The 16,610-nt window shown below is 38.5% G+C and overlaps 1 protein-coding gene across 4 annotated transcripts in view; it reads left to right on the top strand.

The window, feature by feature from the left end:
* The window catches only part of TRMT11 (tRNA methyltransferase 11 homolog), a 41,966-nt gene extending 25,731 nt beyond the window's left edge, over positions 1-16,235 (top strand). For all 4 annotated transcript variants that reach the window (XM_081094218.1, XM_081094219.1, XM_081094221.1 and 1 more), the window contains 2 exons: positions 2,171-2,291; positions 15,686-16,235. In XM_081094218.1, the coding sequence (XP_080950344.1) occupies positions 2,171-2,291; positions 15,686-15,817 (253 nt within the window). In that variant the 3' untranslated portion in view covers positions 15,818-16,235. The remainder of the gene's footprint in view (positions 1-2,170; positions 2,292-15,685) is intronic.
* Positions 16,236-16,610: the final 375 nt, after the last annotated feature.

Raw genomic sequence — 16,610 nt, 5'->3', positions numbered from 1 at the left:
TTATTCTCCCCAAAGAAGCCCTATGCACATAAGAAATATCTATCACTTCAGTTCCTGGCAGCTGCTTATCCGTATCTGTGGATTTGCCTGTTCTGGCTGATTTAGGTTTTAAATAGATACTTGGATTGTAGAGGAAAGTAATCAAATGGAATTAAGATAGGATGCTGCAGTGTCATTATAGTCCAGGCATAGTACCATTTATAGCTTCCATTTAATAGTTTGCACACAGTTCATGACTATGAAATATATTAGAAAAAAAATATATATTAGTAAATATATAGTAAAGAAATTTTACTTTACTGCTGTTTTTTTAGATGGTATTTTGGGAGTATACTGTTAAATTGATTGTCTTATTAACATAATAGAGTAGTGGTTAAAAACAAATTTGTTAATGATAATGATGACTCAAATGATGTACCTTCCTGCTTAAACTTATAGATCAAGTCAGAAAGAGAATCTGAAACATGTAAATATTTTTTTTTCTGCTGTTAAGCCAAACACTGGTGACTTTGTTTTAGCAATTTACCATCATTGAAGTCATAAGTATTAAAATTGTATTGGTTTTGTACTTCTGGTTTGATTTATAAGTTTATTTTTTATTTTATAGTTATATAGGGTATATAAGCATAAGGAATTTATCTCTAATTTATGTTTGTATATATTTAAGTAATGTTTTAATAAAGATGCTTTGTCATCTCCACCAGGAAATAAAAGATTTTTTTTTTCCTTTGAAAGCAAATTTGACAAACAGTATTAGACATCTGTAAACCCTGCTGTTCGCAAGTGTAAGGTCAAGGCTCTATCTTCTCTCTCTTAACACTTTTTATTTTAATCTGCCAATCATAGTGCTGAATGTATTCCTTCATATCATAAATGTTTTGTACGAAGACTCCAAATTGATTTTAACTATTGTAGAAGTACAACATTTCTAACAATATAGTAAACGTTAGAGAATTATTAGATGAGGTAAAACCTGAATGGTCATTATTTGTTGGGAAGCCTTAAGGAAGTAGTCTGAGAAAGACTTCAAGCGAATTCCTCCCACTGATAATAATGAAGTGCATTATAGATGTTGCTTGGTAAGTGGGTGATGAGGGCTTTGAGCATGTGGTTGAGGTAATGGGGAGAGTGCCTTAAAGGTCAGAGAGACCTCGAGGTCAGTCAAACGGGTGGTGAAGACAATGTTGACGCGTTAGAACAGGCTGGCTGACAGGCTAGTCTTCTACGTGAAGTGCGGTCAGCTTCTTACCCATTTGGGAGCTTTAAATGTCCCCATATGATAAATGTTTCCAGAGACTATCTAGAAAGGTATAAAGATTTGCAAAGGAAAAGTAAAAACTGGCCATCACAGTGTTATTAATGGTACCCATATTTTCCCCCATTGTTCTTCTGCATTCTGTTCTATAGCTGTTTCCCCACGTCTGTCACCTGCTTTTTCTGCCAATATTGATACCAATAACCTGTCCGATGTCAGGTTCTGAACTACTGCAGCCTGACTGTCCTGTTTTCTAGGTGTCATCGTCTCCATTCACATGGTTCCTGTGCTGCACAGTAGCAGTTACCACTGCTCATTATCATGGCTCCCTTCAGTTTTATTTCACGGTTAAGGTGGCCAGAGAACTGGTGTCATCTGTAATGTTTATTTTAGTGGTAGCCTATTTGAAATATCTTATAAATAACTTTAGCCTGGTATTTTTACAAAGTTAATGGAGGTCCCAGGATGCCATTAAAATTTTGCAGGGGCAAAATTTTATTAGGGCAAGTATATGCCGTAGTGGACTTCATACTTTAGGAAATTATAAATCTCCTGATGAATCAGTCTCATGAATGTCAAGTTATAGAATGTATTTATCTGTTTTAGGTGTTCTTGTGGGATCCTTTAGGGTAATTGTCTTGTATTTTTGTGGTTTAATTTCTTGTAATTCTTCAATAAAACATACTTATATTCTCTTATTCCCATTCTACAGGTAAAACAAACTACTCTTCTCAGATGTGGTAGTATTAAAATACCTTGCTTTTTTAAAAACCTAGATTGTTTATGGGTTATGTAAGCGGTGAATATTAAATAAACTAGTACCACATGACTGTAGTGGGAGGGGGTCTCATACACACCGGGTAACCCCAGTGACCATCCTGTGTGGGGTGTAACAGTCAGCTGTTCTTCCTTCAGGTACACTGAAGAGATGGTACCCTGGCATCCTTGCCTGAAACTTATTAGCAACTGTGAGCAGAAGCTTTCTAGTCACACAGCAAGGCGCTTGATAACAATGGAAAAGGTGAAGAATTTTGAGGTAAGTTATCCTAATACTTTTGGCATAAATTCTGGAAGGATCACAAGTTGATTTCTTTAGTTTTCCTCTAATGGAGTTTGGAAATGTTAGTCTTTGATTAAAAAAAAAAAAATTGATGAATTCAGAAAAAAAAAATCAGTGAATTCAGGAAAAGTCGGAAGGTGAAGAGGTATGTGGCATTTGGTGGAGTTAGCAGGGGTGGGGAACATCTGGCCGGTGGGCCATATAAGGCCTGGGAAAATCATTTGGTCAGGCCCTGCCAAAGCATTAGGGGTGAGTTAATTAGATGTTTAACCAAATATAGCAGGCCAATTTTTAAGTTGATAATTTTATATGGCCTGTGAATGATGTTACAGATATTCAAATGGCCCGTGGCAAGTTCCCCACCCCTGCGTTTGAGGGTTGAGGTAGGATATAGAAATTGAATAGAAGCACAGAATTAAAGTTGACCTTAACTTCTCAGACTTTATTTGACAAACTTGTTGCTAACTCAATTATAAAACAGAGCACTCTTAATATAACTCTCATTTAATTAGCAAACTGCTGGTTACCATTTTCTCCAAGAGCATAACCTGCTTGATTGTAGACTATACTGAATAGGAAATATCACTTTATATAAGGGAGAAAGGAGCCTTGTAGGGCCCAACACATCATCTTTCTTCTTTCCTCCTCCTCTTCCCCCCCGCCCCCCCACACACTTATGCTTGAGAAGAAAGAACAAAACATCTGCAGTATCTCATGTCTAGATCAGAACAGAATTGATATGAGTAACGCCTTATAATGGAGCTTGACTAAATGCAAAGAATGCTCTTTGGACTGTACTTGACCTGGATTGACAACGGAAGCCCTCCCAAATTTACTGGAAACTTGGGCAAACCTCATCTTTGCTTTGGGTCTATAGGGTGAACAGAAAAGACCAGAGTGTGACTGCCTTAGAATTTAGCGATGTGGGCATCTTTTCATGCCTGTTGACCATCTATCTGTATGTTTTCTTTGGAAAAATGTTTATTTAGATCCTCTTCCCTTTTTTAATCAGATTTTTTTTTTGCTATTGAGTTGTATGTGTACTTTATATATGTTGTATATTAACCCTGTATCTGATATAGGGTTTTTTCTTGTGATGTCTTTGTTTAGTTTTGGTATCAGGGTAATGCTGGCCTTTGAGTTTTAATTCTTCTTTGAATGGTTCTTAGAGCTCACCAATGAAGCCATCTGGTCCTGGACTTTCGTTGGGAGGTTTTTGATTTCTGATTTAATTTCCTTATTAGTAATCTGTCTGTTCAGATTTTCTGTTTTCTTCATGACTCAATGTTAGACGGTCGTATGTTTCTAGGAATTTATTTACTTATTCTATGTTGCCCAGTTTGTTGGTGTATAATTGTTTATAGTAGTCTCTTATAATCTTTGTATTTCTGTGGTATCACTTATAATGCCTCCTTTTTCTTCTGATTTTATTTCATTTCTATTTTAATTGTGGACAATTTCACAGTTTCATTCCCTTGAGTTTAATTTAAGAAAGTCTAGTATTCCAGATTTATAATATTTTTCTAAGCAAATTAATTTGATACTGAGAAGAACTAGAGAATGATATAAGGATGCTTCTGAGAATTTTTCTTCTACATGAAAATGATAAGGGCACTCACCTTAGATATTTTTAAAGCTTTAAAGCAGTATTAATTTTTGTTTGGTTGCTTTTTATCATTTTCCTTTTAAAATTTATTTTTTTAAAGGATAAAGACTAATACTCAAGTAACTTTTGAGATGTCTTATAAGATCAAATTTGATCAGTGAGTTTTAACTAGTATGGGATTTACTATAACTTAAAATACTCTCTTGTTAAATTCATCATGCTTGGTTTTTAATTAATTACTTCATTTCAACCTTCTGTTTGTATGGCGAGAAGTGTATATAATTGCAGCAAGATCTCAGTCCTTTATAATGCAAGTGATGACATAAAATTGTCAAACAGTTCTCACACGCGTCTAACAAATTATTCTTGGACTTGTTCAGTGTTGTTGATTTTGGCAATGGAAGACTATTAATTTTAGATTTTTACACTTTTGTATATGTATCTCTTCATTTTTGATTTGTCACTTGTTAGGTTTAACTTCAGTATGACTTTTGGCCCACTTGCTAGGTTATTATAAAATGTTCTTTCTTTCCCTCTTTTAAAATGTAAACAAATGCAAGAACTGTCTAAAGAATATGGATTTTTCATAAAATTTTGTATCTTTAGATTATTGGCAATAGTTTTTAGATTTATTGAACATTAGTAGTAAAGAAGAACATTCTTGCCAACCATGTTGAAATTATGAAGATGCCTGATAAGGAAAGCTAGTTTTTTGGTTAGTATTCCATGTTTATATAGTCTGAAAGCTAGGTGAGTGATAAATAACACATTAATAATGCTTTATTGTTTACAAAGCTTTTAGATCCATTGACCTTATTATTTTGTACATTTTAGAGACTAGGAATTGGCTGAGTTGAGAACAAAATTCTTCTTTGTTCTTGAAATCCTGTACCCTTTTTTAGGCGTCATGTCGCCTCTTTACCAAAACACATTTCTAGCTTTAGAATATGCCAAGATTAAAAGGCAGATACTAGTTTCTTTTAAAGATGGTCTTTCTTCATCACTCATGGGACGATGGTAGAATATGATTTGTTTTACCAGGACTCATTTCTCCTGTTGATACAACATGTAACTGATGTTGCTATATATAGTTTTGGTCAGAGTGGTTACTCTTATACAGTAGTTTTCTCTTATGAAATTCATAGGAGAGAAATGCTGATCTTCAGAGTTGTGCATAGCAGATTGGAATATGAGTGTAATAATTACATCTCCAGTGAAACTCACCTAAAACAATACTCTCTCAAACTTTTCTACGAGTATACTTGGACAGATGAAAAAGATCCCATAGTAGCCATTTTCAAGACTTCCTTGAAGTCTTTTTTATACGTCTATGCCACTATTACACTCTATAGTACTTGTTTAAATATAAAAAATTATTTAAAATTGTCATTGCACTAAATGGGCCATCCTGTGCGCTCTTTGTTTTGTGGTTTGTGTACCTGATTTGGTAGCTTACACTCCTAGTTATTTTGAGAAGGACTAAAGTATTGGTAAGTTTTATTCTAGGTTTTATATGGACATTAATTTAGATTAGTGTTAAAATATTCTGTAAAATAGTTGCCATTATTTTTTATAGCTAGTCAGAGTGGTTCAGAGTATTTAAAATAAATAATAGTGGACGATCATAGTGGCAGGTGATGAAAGTTAATGTAATTTTTTATTTTGGGCTGAATGAAATGTCTAGTAACATGAAGCTGATGAATGCTTCATTAATCAGAATGGAAGGTGGCCAAAACTGAGGGTTTTGACTAAAGGACTGAAAGAGTTTGAAGCTGTGGAGAGAGAAAGAATGAGCATTATAACATGGCTTAGATGAGGAAGGGAGAGAAGAGACATTGAGTTCACTTGTTTGAGACAATGACTTATTGATGGCTTGAAGTGGAAGAAATTTGTCTTTGTGACAAGTAGTTTATACAGTAGAATGGTAGTAAAGTTATATTGCTAATCATAAACTGGTGTTTTGCTGAAATAATGCTAGTTCCTGATTCCATTTGCATTATTCTTTCTTAGAATTAAAGTCAGTAGTTGTTTTTTTCTTTAGCAGCTGTTTGAATTAAAGGTGTTTCCTTCTGGTTGTCTTTTTTGCTGAAATATTTTTGTTTTTTGCCTGTTCATTGTAAGATGGTGGTCAGTTTCCTTATGATTAGAACTATGAAAGATTAGAGATTAGGTATGAAGTATTTTAATCATACAGCATGGTAGTGGGAAATAGATGCTACTTCATTTATCAGTAAGAAAAATAAGACAAGTAAGAACATTGGTAATTGGATATGAACTTATTCTAGGTCTTAATACAGTACCATATTCATTATCGTGAAAGTGTGTGTGTGTGTGTGTTTGTATGTGTATGAGCGAGGACCTTTCTAAAATTTATTTTGCGAAAAGGTCAGAAGGAAAGTACTTGCATTATCTGTAAATCATGCATTGAAATGTTTGAGAAAGGCTTATAAAAGCAGAATCCTGGTGATGCTGCATATCATGTTGCAGAATTCCATTTTAGGGATCATGTCTCCTACTTCTGAATGAATTGCTTTGCTGTTAAAGGTACTTTTCCTTGAATTTAAATTTTAGAGGGTTATCATTTTACTTTTTCTTTTATACTTCTGCAACTAAATAATTTTGCCGAACAAACTGGATTTTTTGTTAAGTTAATGGTCTTGTAATAGTTTTAAGTTATTGTTTCTGGCAAATCAAGAAGCAGCAAAAGTCTGTCTGTCCGTCCCCCACCCCCCCACCCCCCACCCCCCACCCGGAAGGCAATTATTTAAGATCTTTGGAGCCACTTATGGTGCTCTTTGGATATGACTCTTATTTGTAGGACAAAGCTGTTCCCTCAAGGCAGAGCACCTGTTTTTATGTTCCAGCTCTAATGCTCATATTTTCAAGCTTGACAGTAAAATAGTCTTTAATGTACTGATGCTGTAGAATCTTAGGCAGATGTCAGTTGCAGAATATAAAGTACAATCTGGGAGTCCAAGCTACGACTGGTTTAGATACATGGAAGTTTATGTGTTGAATTAGCATAATCCCCTGGAGCTTCCTTTATAATTCTCATCTGACAAAATTTCCACTTTGTATTTTTTTCTTATTTATCATGTTATTTAACTTAGAATGATCTTTCTAGTGCTCTTCAAATTCAAACATGAACTTGTGTCTTCTTCCCATTCCTAACCCACCAAGAATGCAACCCTGAGATTTTAACTCGTATTTTTTTGTCCATAACGTAAGTGCACAGTTTAATGAATAGTTATAAAGTGAACATCTGTGTAACCACCACCATGGTCAAGATTACTGAGTCATGCAGCACCCCAGAAGCACCCCCTGTTGTGGCTATTTCTGATCATAAACACCTCTCCTAGCAGGTGTAACCACTAATCTGAATATTATGGTAATTACTTGCTTGTTTCCCTTTGTAATATTTTCACTACCGAATTCATCCCTAAGCAAAGTAATTTTGCTTGTTTTTGCTCTTTATATAAATGTAAGTGTGTTTATTAATTTTTTAATGAATTGTGACAGTTTTAAAAAGTTGCCTAGGAGATAAAGTTTCCAAATTAAAGCGAGAGAGTATGTATATGTGTGCCTGCACATGTTTTGGCGTATTACTCATCTTTTGCTGCTTAGTTAGGGTCAGTACAGTTCTTCTTAATTTTAATTAAATATTAGATATAGTAACTAATAAATTGTCTTTACATTTTTACCTGGTGTGTTGAACCTGTATTCTTTTAATAATTGAGGTTTTAAGTTTTGAGTTTTATAAAGGTACAGATTTTAGTGGAGAGCATGTAGAAAATACTCATGTTCTTGTTCATCATGAGAGCATCACTATCCATGATATTCTTTTTACAGTTAGAAAGAAATTATGTGCTGAGTGCCAGATGTCAAAGTTCAGTTGTTAAATGTCAACTCATTTTCAGAACTCTAGATATGAAGATTTTAATATAAAAATATTTTAATAGACTTTAGGTAATTTAATATCTTGAAGAGTAATGACATTTTTTAAAAAGGTACAAACCATATGTAAATACCTAATTTTAGGATGAAGATTCTCAGCCTTACCTTGTTCCCATTAAGCATTGTGTTGGTTTCTCTTAATAGTATTAGATGCCAGACTCCTGACCTCCTTGTCCTTGCTTTGGAAATGGCCGAGTGCTGTTTATAGTTGTATAACTTTAGCACAAGTGGTTTCTATAGCTACTGTCCAGTACCAGATGTAGAACAGTGGGAAGCTTTGATAAGGGGAGCAGGATTTTTAAACAAAAGCCGGACATGGGTAATTACCCTGAAGCTGAACTGAGGCCCATTATGTTCAGCACTGTCATTTACATTTCATTTCACTCTTTGCTGATTACAAGAAAGAAAAGCTATGCACTGTTTTTCTCTTCCATGTCTTTGCCTTCTTCCTCTGACCTTATTTAGGAATATATATCATAGCTTTAATATTTCATGAACCTAAAGTCTTTCTTGACACAATTCGATGAGCATTGCCTGTTTGATGGCTTTTACTGTGATGACAGCATCATTGGTTTTCACTTATCATAGAATAAGTTCCCTAAGCCATTTGTATTCAAGTGTTTGCAATGAAACTGCTGTTCTATATAAACCACTGTCACTTTAAGGATATGAATGACTTAAGGTCAGTCAGTACTAGTGAGGTAGAAGAAATCATTATCTCATTATCAGGAACTGTCAGTAATGGGACAATTTAAACCTGACCTATAGTTAATGTAGAAACCATTTGGTTTTCTTCTTCATCCCCAAAGTGACACCTTTCTAGGGAAAATCTCTTGTTTTAAACAGTAATTTTAGTTAAACTGATGATTATCCTAAAGTATTTTCACTGAAGTTTAGGGGAATTATATAAAAGTAACTCTTGGCTGTGTGTAAAGGGACATGAGAGAGCATTTTGACTTTAGTCAGAATGTGAGTGGGGACTGGGGTGAGAGATGAGGCCGTAGAGTTAAGCAAGGGATCCAGTTTGTAGTAGAGGATGGGTGGCAGCAAGGAAGTGAGGAAATTCACACTGGATGACTCCTTTTTCTCTGTGTAAATGGAGGTGTTTGCTGGGAGTGAATAAATGGTTATTAATATAAGGGCTTCCGGGCAGGTGAAATTTTGGAAAAGATGCTATGAGAAATGAGAAAGAAAACTTTCTAATAATTTTTACATTGAAGTATTTTTCCATATTTTTGTATGTTTTCTTTCCCTGCCTTGATCACCTGTTCCCTGAGGGAAAAGCCATGGCTTTCATCACTCAGCATTTATGGAACCATTTGTGTGAAGTGTTGAGGCTAAACAGACTAATAAGGTGTAGTTTTTATCCTTAGAAAACTTGCCCAGTGAGAGAAATGGTTGCCCAGCCCGTTTCACCTTACTGTGTCGAGTCCTGTACTGACCTGTGCAAGGTGTATAGGCACCAGAGAGCACCTACCTGAGGAGATGGTGCCTGAGTCAAGGGAGGAAGCCAGTATTTTAAGCAAAGGTGCTGAGACTGAGAGGTTGAGGTGCATTCAGGGAACCCTAGACATTTTAGTATGAGTGAAATCCTATCTGTTTGGGGGAGGAATGGGTGGAGATGAAGTGGAAAACCAAAGGAATTCCTAGAGTTGAATGAAGGTCTTTGCAGACCAAAGAGTTCCAAGTTTATCCGGTTGGTGATGGCAGGCCCATGAGGGATGTTAGTTAGGAGAGGGGCAGAAGTTTTACAAACGTTACTTCAAAATACTATGTTTATGCAGGCAAGCTTGAGTTGTGGAAAGATAACCTGTGAAACCAGTGCCCAGGCTCCTGGCATGGTCGTGCAGTGATGAGGCTGTAACCTAAGAAAGGCAGGGTTGGGGAGTGTAGAGGATAACAGGCTTGGCAGGCCTGATGACTGATCGGACACGTAGGTGAGGGAGGCCGGAGTTAAGGATCACTCTGAGCGTCTGGCTTGGGGTAACTGAGTGGACGGTAGTTTTGCATATATTTTTATCCACCCCCTGCCCTGAAGGACAGGGCACAGTGCTGCTTCCCTGGGCTGGTGCCGTAGTCTTCCAGCTGGTACCCCTGCGCCTGCGATTGATCCTGCCAGTGCATATTTATACAGAAGCCAGAGGATCTTTGAGAATGTAAATAAGTACTGAAATTCCTCTGCTTACAAGTCATCAATGACTTTCTGTGGAATTTAGAATAAAATTGAAAATCCTTCAGTTAACCTTCAAAGCTAACCCAATCTACTCCTGACGCGCCTCTCCGATTTGTTTTGTGCCACTTTCCCTTTTGTTTACCAAGCCTTAGCCACACGGGTGAGCTTTTAGTTCCCAGAATGTCCTCACCTCTTTCTAGTCTCAGTCTTCTCCATTGTGTTTCCTCTCTCACTGCTTCCTAGAATGTTTTTCACCCTCTCATTCTGTAAGTTTAACCCATCCTTTCGGTCTCAGGTAAACATCACTTCCTTAGGGAAGCCTTTTTTGTCCACTTTCTTAACTCCATCTAACTAGGTGTGTCCTTATGTTTGTACTAGAGGCCTGGTGCATGGAATCGTGCAGGGGGGTTGGGGGGGAAGCGCACCGGGGGAGGGGTTCCCCCTCAGCCTGGCCTGCACCCTCGCGCAATCTGGGACCCCTCGGGGGATATAGCAGTGCGCCAAGTGGCAGGCAGCCAGGGAGGAGCCCGAGCCTGCATCACACCACTCGCGCTCATCCCGGGCCCCCTGTGCCTCCAGCTGCCGCTCTGTAGCGCTGCTGCGGAGTAGCTGCCACCGCAGCTGCGCTCACCAGCGTAAGCCTGGCTTCCGGCTGAGCAGCGCTCCCCCTCTGGGAGTACACTGACCACTAGGGGGCAGCTCCAGTGTTCAGCGTCTGCCCCCTGGTGGTCAGTGCACATCATAACGACTGGTTGACCAGTCGTTCGGTCGTAATAGTCACTTAGGCTTTTATATATGTAGACTAGGGGCCCGGTGCATGAATTCGTGCCTGGGTGGGGTCCCTCTGGGTGGCTTGCAGGGATCAGGCTGAAACCCACAGTCCAGCACTGCCTGCAGCTCCTACCTGCCGCTCCCACTCATCCTGACCCCACTGTGTCTGCCGCAGGCTCGTGCCCAATCAGTCCCGATCAGGAGAGGCTCGCACTGCCACAGCAGCACTCGCCAGTCATGGCCCTGCGTCTGGTGCCCTCCCAAGGGGAGCGGCCTGTGGGATTGGGCTGAAATTGGCTCTCCGACATCCCCCGAGGGGTCCCGGATTGCGAGAGGGCGCAGGCCAGGCTGAGGGACCCCACTGGTGCACGATCGGGCTGGGGAGAGGCCGCGGGAGGGCTCCAGGGCGTATCCAGCCCATCTTGCTCAGTCCCGATTGGCTGGACCCCAACAGCAAGCTAACCTACCAGTCAGAGCATCTGTCCCCTGGTGGCCAGTGCACATCATAGTGACTTGTCGACTGGTTGACTGTCTGCCCCCCAGTGGTCAGTGCACATCATAGCGAGTGGTTGAGCAGTCTTAGCATATGATTAGCATATTATGCTTTGATTGGTTGTTCTGCCGTTTGATCTATTTGCATATTAGCTTTTTATTATATAGGAATAGTGCCCTTCTCACTGTTTAATCACAGTTTGCAAGTATATGTTTGGGGATATATTGTTTAACGTTTGTCTCCTACTAGTATATAAGCTCCCAACTCACAGACCTTGACTGTTTTGCCCACCACTCAGTAAATGTTTAGGAAATGAATAGTAACTGCTCACTGATTATTTTGGGCCTTTCCTGAATAAAAAGACAATTAAATTTCACAGTATTTAAACTACCTATTTGAAGGAAGTGTGGGAACAGATAGTTATAGCTAGCTAAAATTTTCTGTTTGAACTTGTACTCAATTTTATTATCTTAACAGCACTCTTCAGAAATCACCTTTACCGCCTTAGCTGTTTTGACTCAGTGGATAGAGCATCAGCCTGTGGACTGAAGGGTCTCAGGTTCAATTCCAGTCAAGGGCACATGCCCGGGTTGCGGGCCCAATCCCCAGTCGGGGCATGCAGGAGGCAGCCAATCAGTGATTCTCTCTCATCATTGATGTTTCTATCTCTCTCTCTCCCTCTCCCTTCCTCTCTGAAATCAATAAATATATATATATTTTTAAAAATCAGTATTACAAAACATTCTAATTGTGTGGTACCTGAACTTCATATCTCATGAGAAGCAAACCAGAAAGCAGCCGAATCACCATCCTGTGGAAAATCCCAACACCTTTCCTCTCCTCAGGAGATGATGATAACAAAGAATGGCCGGTTTCTGGGAGGAGCAGTAGTTGGAAGGATTGCTTTACTGAACTGGAGTTCTCAGTGTCGTCGCTTGAGTCATCTGGGACACTCCATTTGGGAAACACTCTTACATACTTATCTCGTAGTATAATCCAGTGTCATTAGTTCCATTTACAGTGTCAGTTTCAAATGTTACTACAGAACATATAGTTTCTTTCTTGAGAATTTGTTTCCCTTTAGATTATTATGTTATAAGTGGCTGAAGTGCTTTCCTTTTAATGTCTTTTTTTGTGATGCTCTATCTTGATGTAGGGTTAGTTTTAAAAATAATTAAGGAATAGCTTGAATAAGGTCTAGTTTATGTACTCTTTCTTATTTTAGAGAATACTTTGTAATTCTGGGTTGGACACCGATGACAATTTTATACTTTAGAGTCACCAAGGTGAATATGTAATGTGTATTTCCACATCATTCTTTAAAAAATGAAATGCTGATGCTCCCTGGAGAAAAATAGCCACCCTGGTCATGTTGGTTCTCTGTAACTAGTGACTAGAAGTTTACAGTAGTCAGGACTCAAACAGAGAGGGAAGGAGTGAGTGCCCCTGTACCTATGGTCAGCTCAGTTTCAAGCTATCTTTATCCACAGCAGGAAATCCTACCTGCTTCTGCCAGCAGAGGGCAGTGTACACATATAAGTATACTACAATTTGTAAGGTTTTGGTTTCTTTGGCAAGTGTGCTGAAATTCCTCACGTTTAGAATTAGCAGTACTGGTAGGACAGGAAGTTGACTGGGGGGGGGGGGGGGGCAGTGGTTAAACCTTCTGTCTAAAAGCTTAGGTCTGAAATACGTGCTACCATAATATTGCTGTTCAGTGAGGAATGTCCTCTAAATGTCAAACTCCATTTTGAGCTACTTCCTAGTCTACCGTGTGGGAAGTTAACTTTTCAACCATTGTTTTGATGTAATTTCTACTAAAACAAGAAAAATAGAAGTGTTGGAAAAAATGTAAGCTTTGAAGTCTCATCTAGGCTACAGTTCTACCAGTGCTACTTAACTAGCTGTGTGACCAGTGGCAGATTACTCAAACTCCTTCAGTCTCCCTTTCCTTAGCTGAAAAATTTAGATGATAACCTGCTGTGAAAAGATGCAGACAATTTAATAGTGGATTTATATAAAACACATAGTTGTAAATATATACTATTGCTTTCTTGACTCGGAACTGGTATATTTCTTGTCATATTTACAATTGCTGTCTGTCTTACAAGGTTAAGTGATAGGTCTGAAAGCTGTATATTTCCATTAGGAAGCCATCTGTAGCTAGCACAGACTTTCCTACAGAAACTCTTAATTTCTGGTTATAAAAAGATGATAAACAATAGACAGTGTAATCAACAATCTTCCTATTTTATTCATAGCTCTTTAACTCCTACCATGCTCCACAATTTAACCAGTAGTTAATGAAATTTGAGAAAGGTAGTCTGTAATTTTTCAGTGCCAGAGTTTTCTTTTTTGGCATTTCCCAATTCTGTGTTTTTATTTTTCATGAAGTATTTCTTGTTTACTAAAAATTGGTAGAACTCAAGGATTATGACACCTAGATATACTGGAAGACAGATTTGGAAGTGTTGGGAAAACCAGAAGTTAAACACTGGGACTGGGACAGCTCTAGTTAATGGAGACATCAAGGGTTGTGTTGCCTGAGGATACTCTTGTCCTTTTAAGTAAACACTTTGGCCTTTGAGATAGTGAGCTGAAAAAAACCCCTGCAGATACTCTTGTTTGAGATGGGCAGGGAATTCAAATAGAGAAGAGGCATGAACAGGTGGTGAAAAATATGTGCAGTTGACTAACGTCATCTCAAGTGTGAGCCCTGGTAAACTGAACTAAAGATAGGATGAGAGAAAAAAAAGTGTGCCATCTTCTTCAGCATTGAGGCAACATAAATTCTGAGTGTTGCAAATACTAGTAGTGTATTTCATATAGACCAAGTTATATTTGAAATGTTTATTGTTCATAAGTATATGATATCGACATGAATATATGTAATAGTATGTATTAGCCCATAAATACACTGAATGTTCCATGTAGAACATTTTAGGAACCAGGACTTTCCATTCAGATGAAAATGGTAGCCAAAGTCCCTGGAGTGTCTGGCTTATCCGGAAGCAGGACTCATGCTGCTAAGTAATAGTAGAATGGCTCTTGCCGGATCCCTGGCTGCATACATGAGGGATTTGGAGATACTGGGTTATCCAGTAGTTTTTGTTATAATGACTTATTTCACATTCAGGGGCAGCCAATCTTGCAGAAAGAATCTTTCCAGTGTATATCTCACGGGATTTTTCTCTACTCCCTGGTAAAGACAGAAAAGAGGTCCCCCCTCCCCCCCCCATCTCACCCGAGGTTGCATTTCTAAGGTTGCTAGTCTTTCCACCTTTCCCCGTAGTGTGTGTTTCTCTGCCACTGGATCCCTATAGAACTCAACCCATGGTCTTTAGAGTCTTAGGGGCTTTTTTTTTGCTTTTATTTTATTCTGAGGGATTCTTGAATCTAAACTGTTCAGACAAAGAATGTCATAGGTAGTCCCTACATATTGTCTAGATAGCCATTAATTGGCACACGTTTTAATCATTACTTTTGGGTTTTTCACGCTCTTCTGTTTATTTCCCGTCTCTGACTCTAATCTTCATAATTCTCTGTTCTTTATTATCAGTTTGCCCCATTTATATCCTCCTGGTCAAAGGCAAGCTGTTTTGTTACGCTTTCTCTTTGGTCTAAGAGGAAGCCTACCTTCCATTGTGCTTCAGCTTTTGCCTCCTGCTTCCTCAGGTGAGCTGCACAATTGGCAGCTTTGGCCCGCTAGGCATGCAGGCACCTGAGCCCGAGTCAGTTCCCAGCCTGTCCTCCATGCCTCTGTCTCCTGAGCTTGCGGCTGCTGGAGTCACACATTTCTGTCCTGTCTTACCCTCCTCACCACTGAGCTCCAGGCCAGTCCACAGGCATTTCCTGTAGAGGTGATTTTGCATAGCCTGGAGGAGTCGCAGGGAGAAGAGTACAGAATGGCAGAGCTGGCGACCTCATTGCTGGACAGTGTGCTGATCCTTCTTGTACAGGAAAGAAAAGTGAGAGGACATTCAGCCACCTGATGTGCAATTGAATCTACCTCCCAAACCTGAAGGGAAAGCCTCAGAATTGGGGAAAGTTTAAACCCATTTGGATTTTAGCCAGAAATGCTGGCATATTAGATTTGCATTTAGTAAGTTGAGCTTGGTCTCAATATGAGGAATAGACTGGAGCAGAAGCACTGAAGACAGTGGATCAAATGAGGAAAAGTAGGTGAAAACACTGGATACCCAAGCAAGTATAAAGTGGGTGATATGTTTTTCATTCAGGTAATAAAACAATAGGAAAACCAGTATGCACCACAGAGGGAGATTTTGCTTACAGTAAATGACTGCTTTGGTTACAAGGTAACTAAAGAAATTAACTCAAACTCTTTTTATTTTCTGTATTTACCAACCAACCAGAACCAGGACCAGTATTCACATCTGCTAAGTGATCAGTTTCTGCCATACCAAGGTCATAATTCCTTCCGTGAGAAATATTTCAGTGGGATAACAAAAAGAATTGCCAAGGAAGAAAAATCTAGCCAGGAGTGAAAATTTTGACAATGAAGAAAGAATAAGGATTTCATAAAAAGGACATCTGGATGTGAACTTTCATGTGTGATACAGAAAACATGCACTGCTTTAAATAATTTTATATAACAAAAAAATGCTACAAAGTAAATTGAACAATTCTTTTAAAATTAGCCTTGTTTTATGAACTATTTTGTTGTATGTGGTCTTTTGAACTTTATTTAATTTATATTTGTACTTTCAAGTATTATGGAAATTAAAAACAGTTATATTTTTGGTAATTAATTTACAACGGGAACTACTATTGTTGACTTTTTAAATAGTTATCTTCAGACTATATTATAGGCAGTTAATAGTGGTTGAGAGTTTATTCATTAGAGTTAATTGTTCTCTTTTATTGTAATTGATCTACATAGCCACTAATAAATCTAATTGAGGATTTCTAAAGTTGTAGTATTCAGTCCTTTTAAGGGGGAATACGATGAAGGAAATGAATTTTTTTTTTATCAATGCCTGACAAGTAGGTCATAACGGTGATAGTGATGATGAGAAAGGCTAGGACCTGACAACCTAAAAAGCTTACAAACTCCTTGAGGCCTGTCCACATCTGAAGCTCCTCTGTACCTTGGATTTGCTCCTGCAGTCCTAAACCTTGATTTAGGGTTAGGGTTAGGGCACAAGGTTAGGATTATGGCTAAGGCTAGGTTAGGGTTAAGGTTGGGTCACAAGGTAAGGGTTAAGGTTAGGGCTAGGGCTAACCCTAGCCCTAGCCTTGGCCCTAACCAGAAGACTAGCTCTAGCCCTAAACCTAACC

The sequence above is a fragment of the Myotis nattereri genome (genome assembly GCF_964212035.1).
Source record: "Myotis nattereri genome assembly, chromosome: 6".
In the NCBI taxonomy this organism is placed as follows: domain Eukaryota; kingdom Metazoa; phylum Chordata; class Mammalia; order Chiroptera; family Vespertilionidae; genus Myotis; species Myotis nattereri.
The sequence above is the reverse complement of the archived record's forward strand: the minus strand, read 5'-3'. Positions and strand labels throughout refer to the sequence as shown.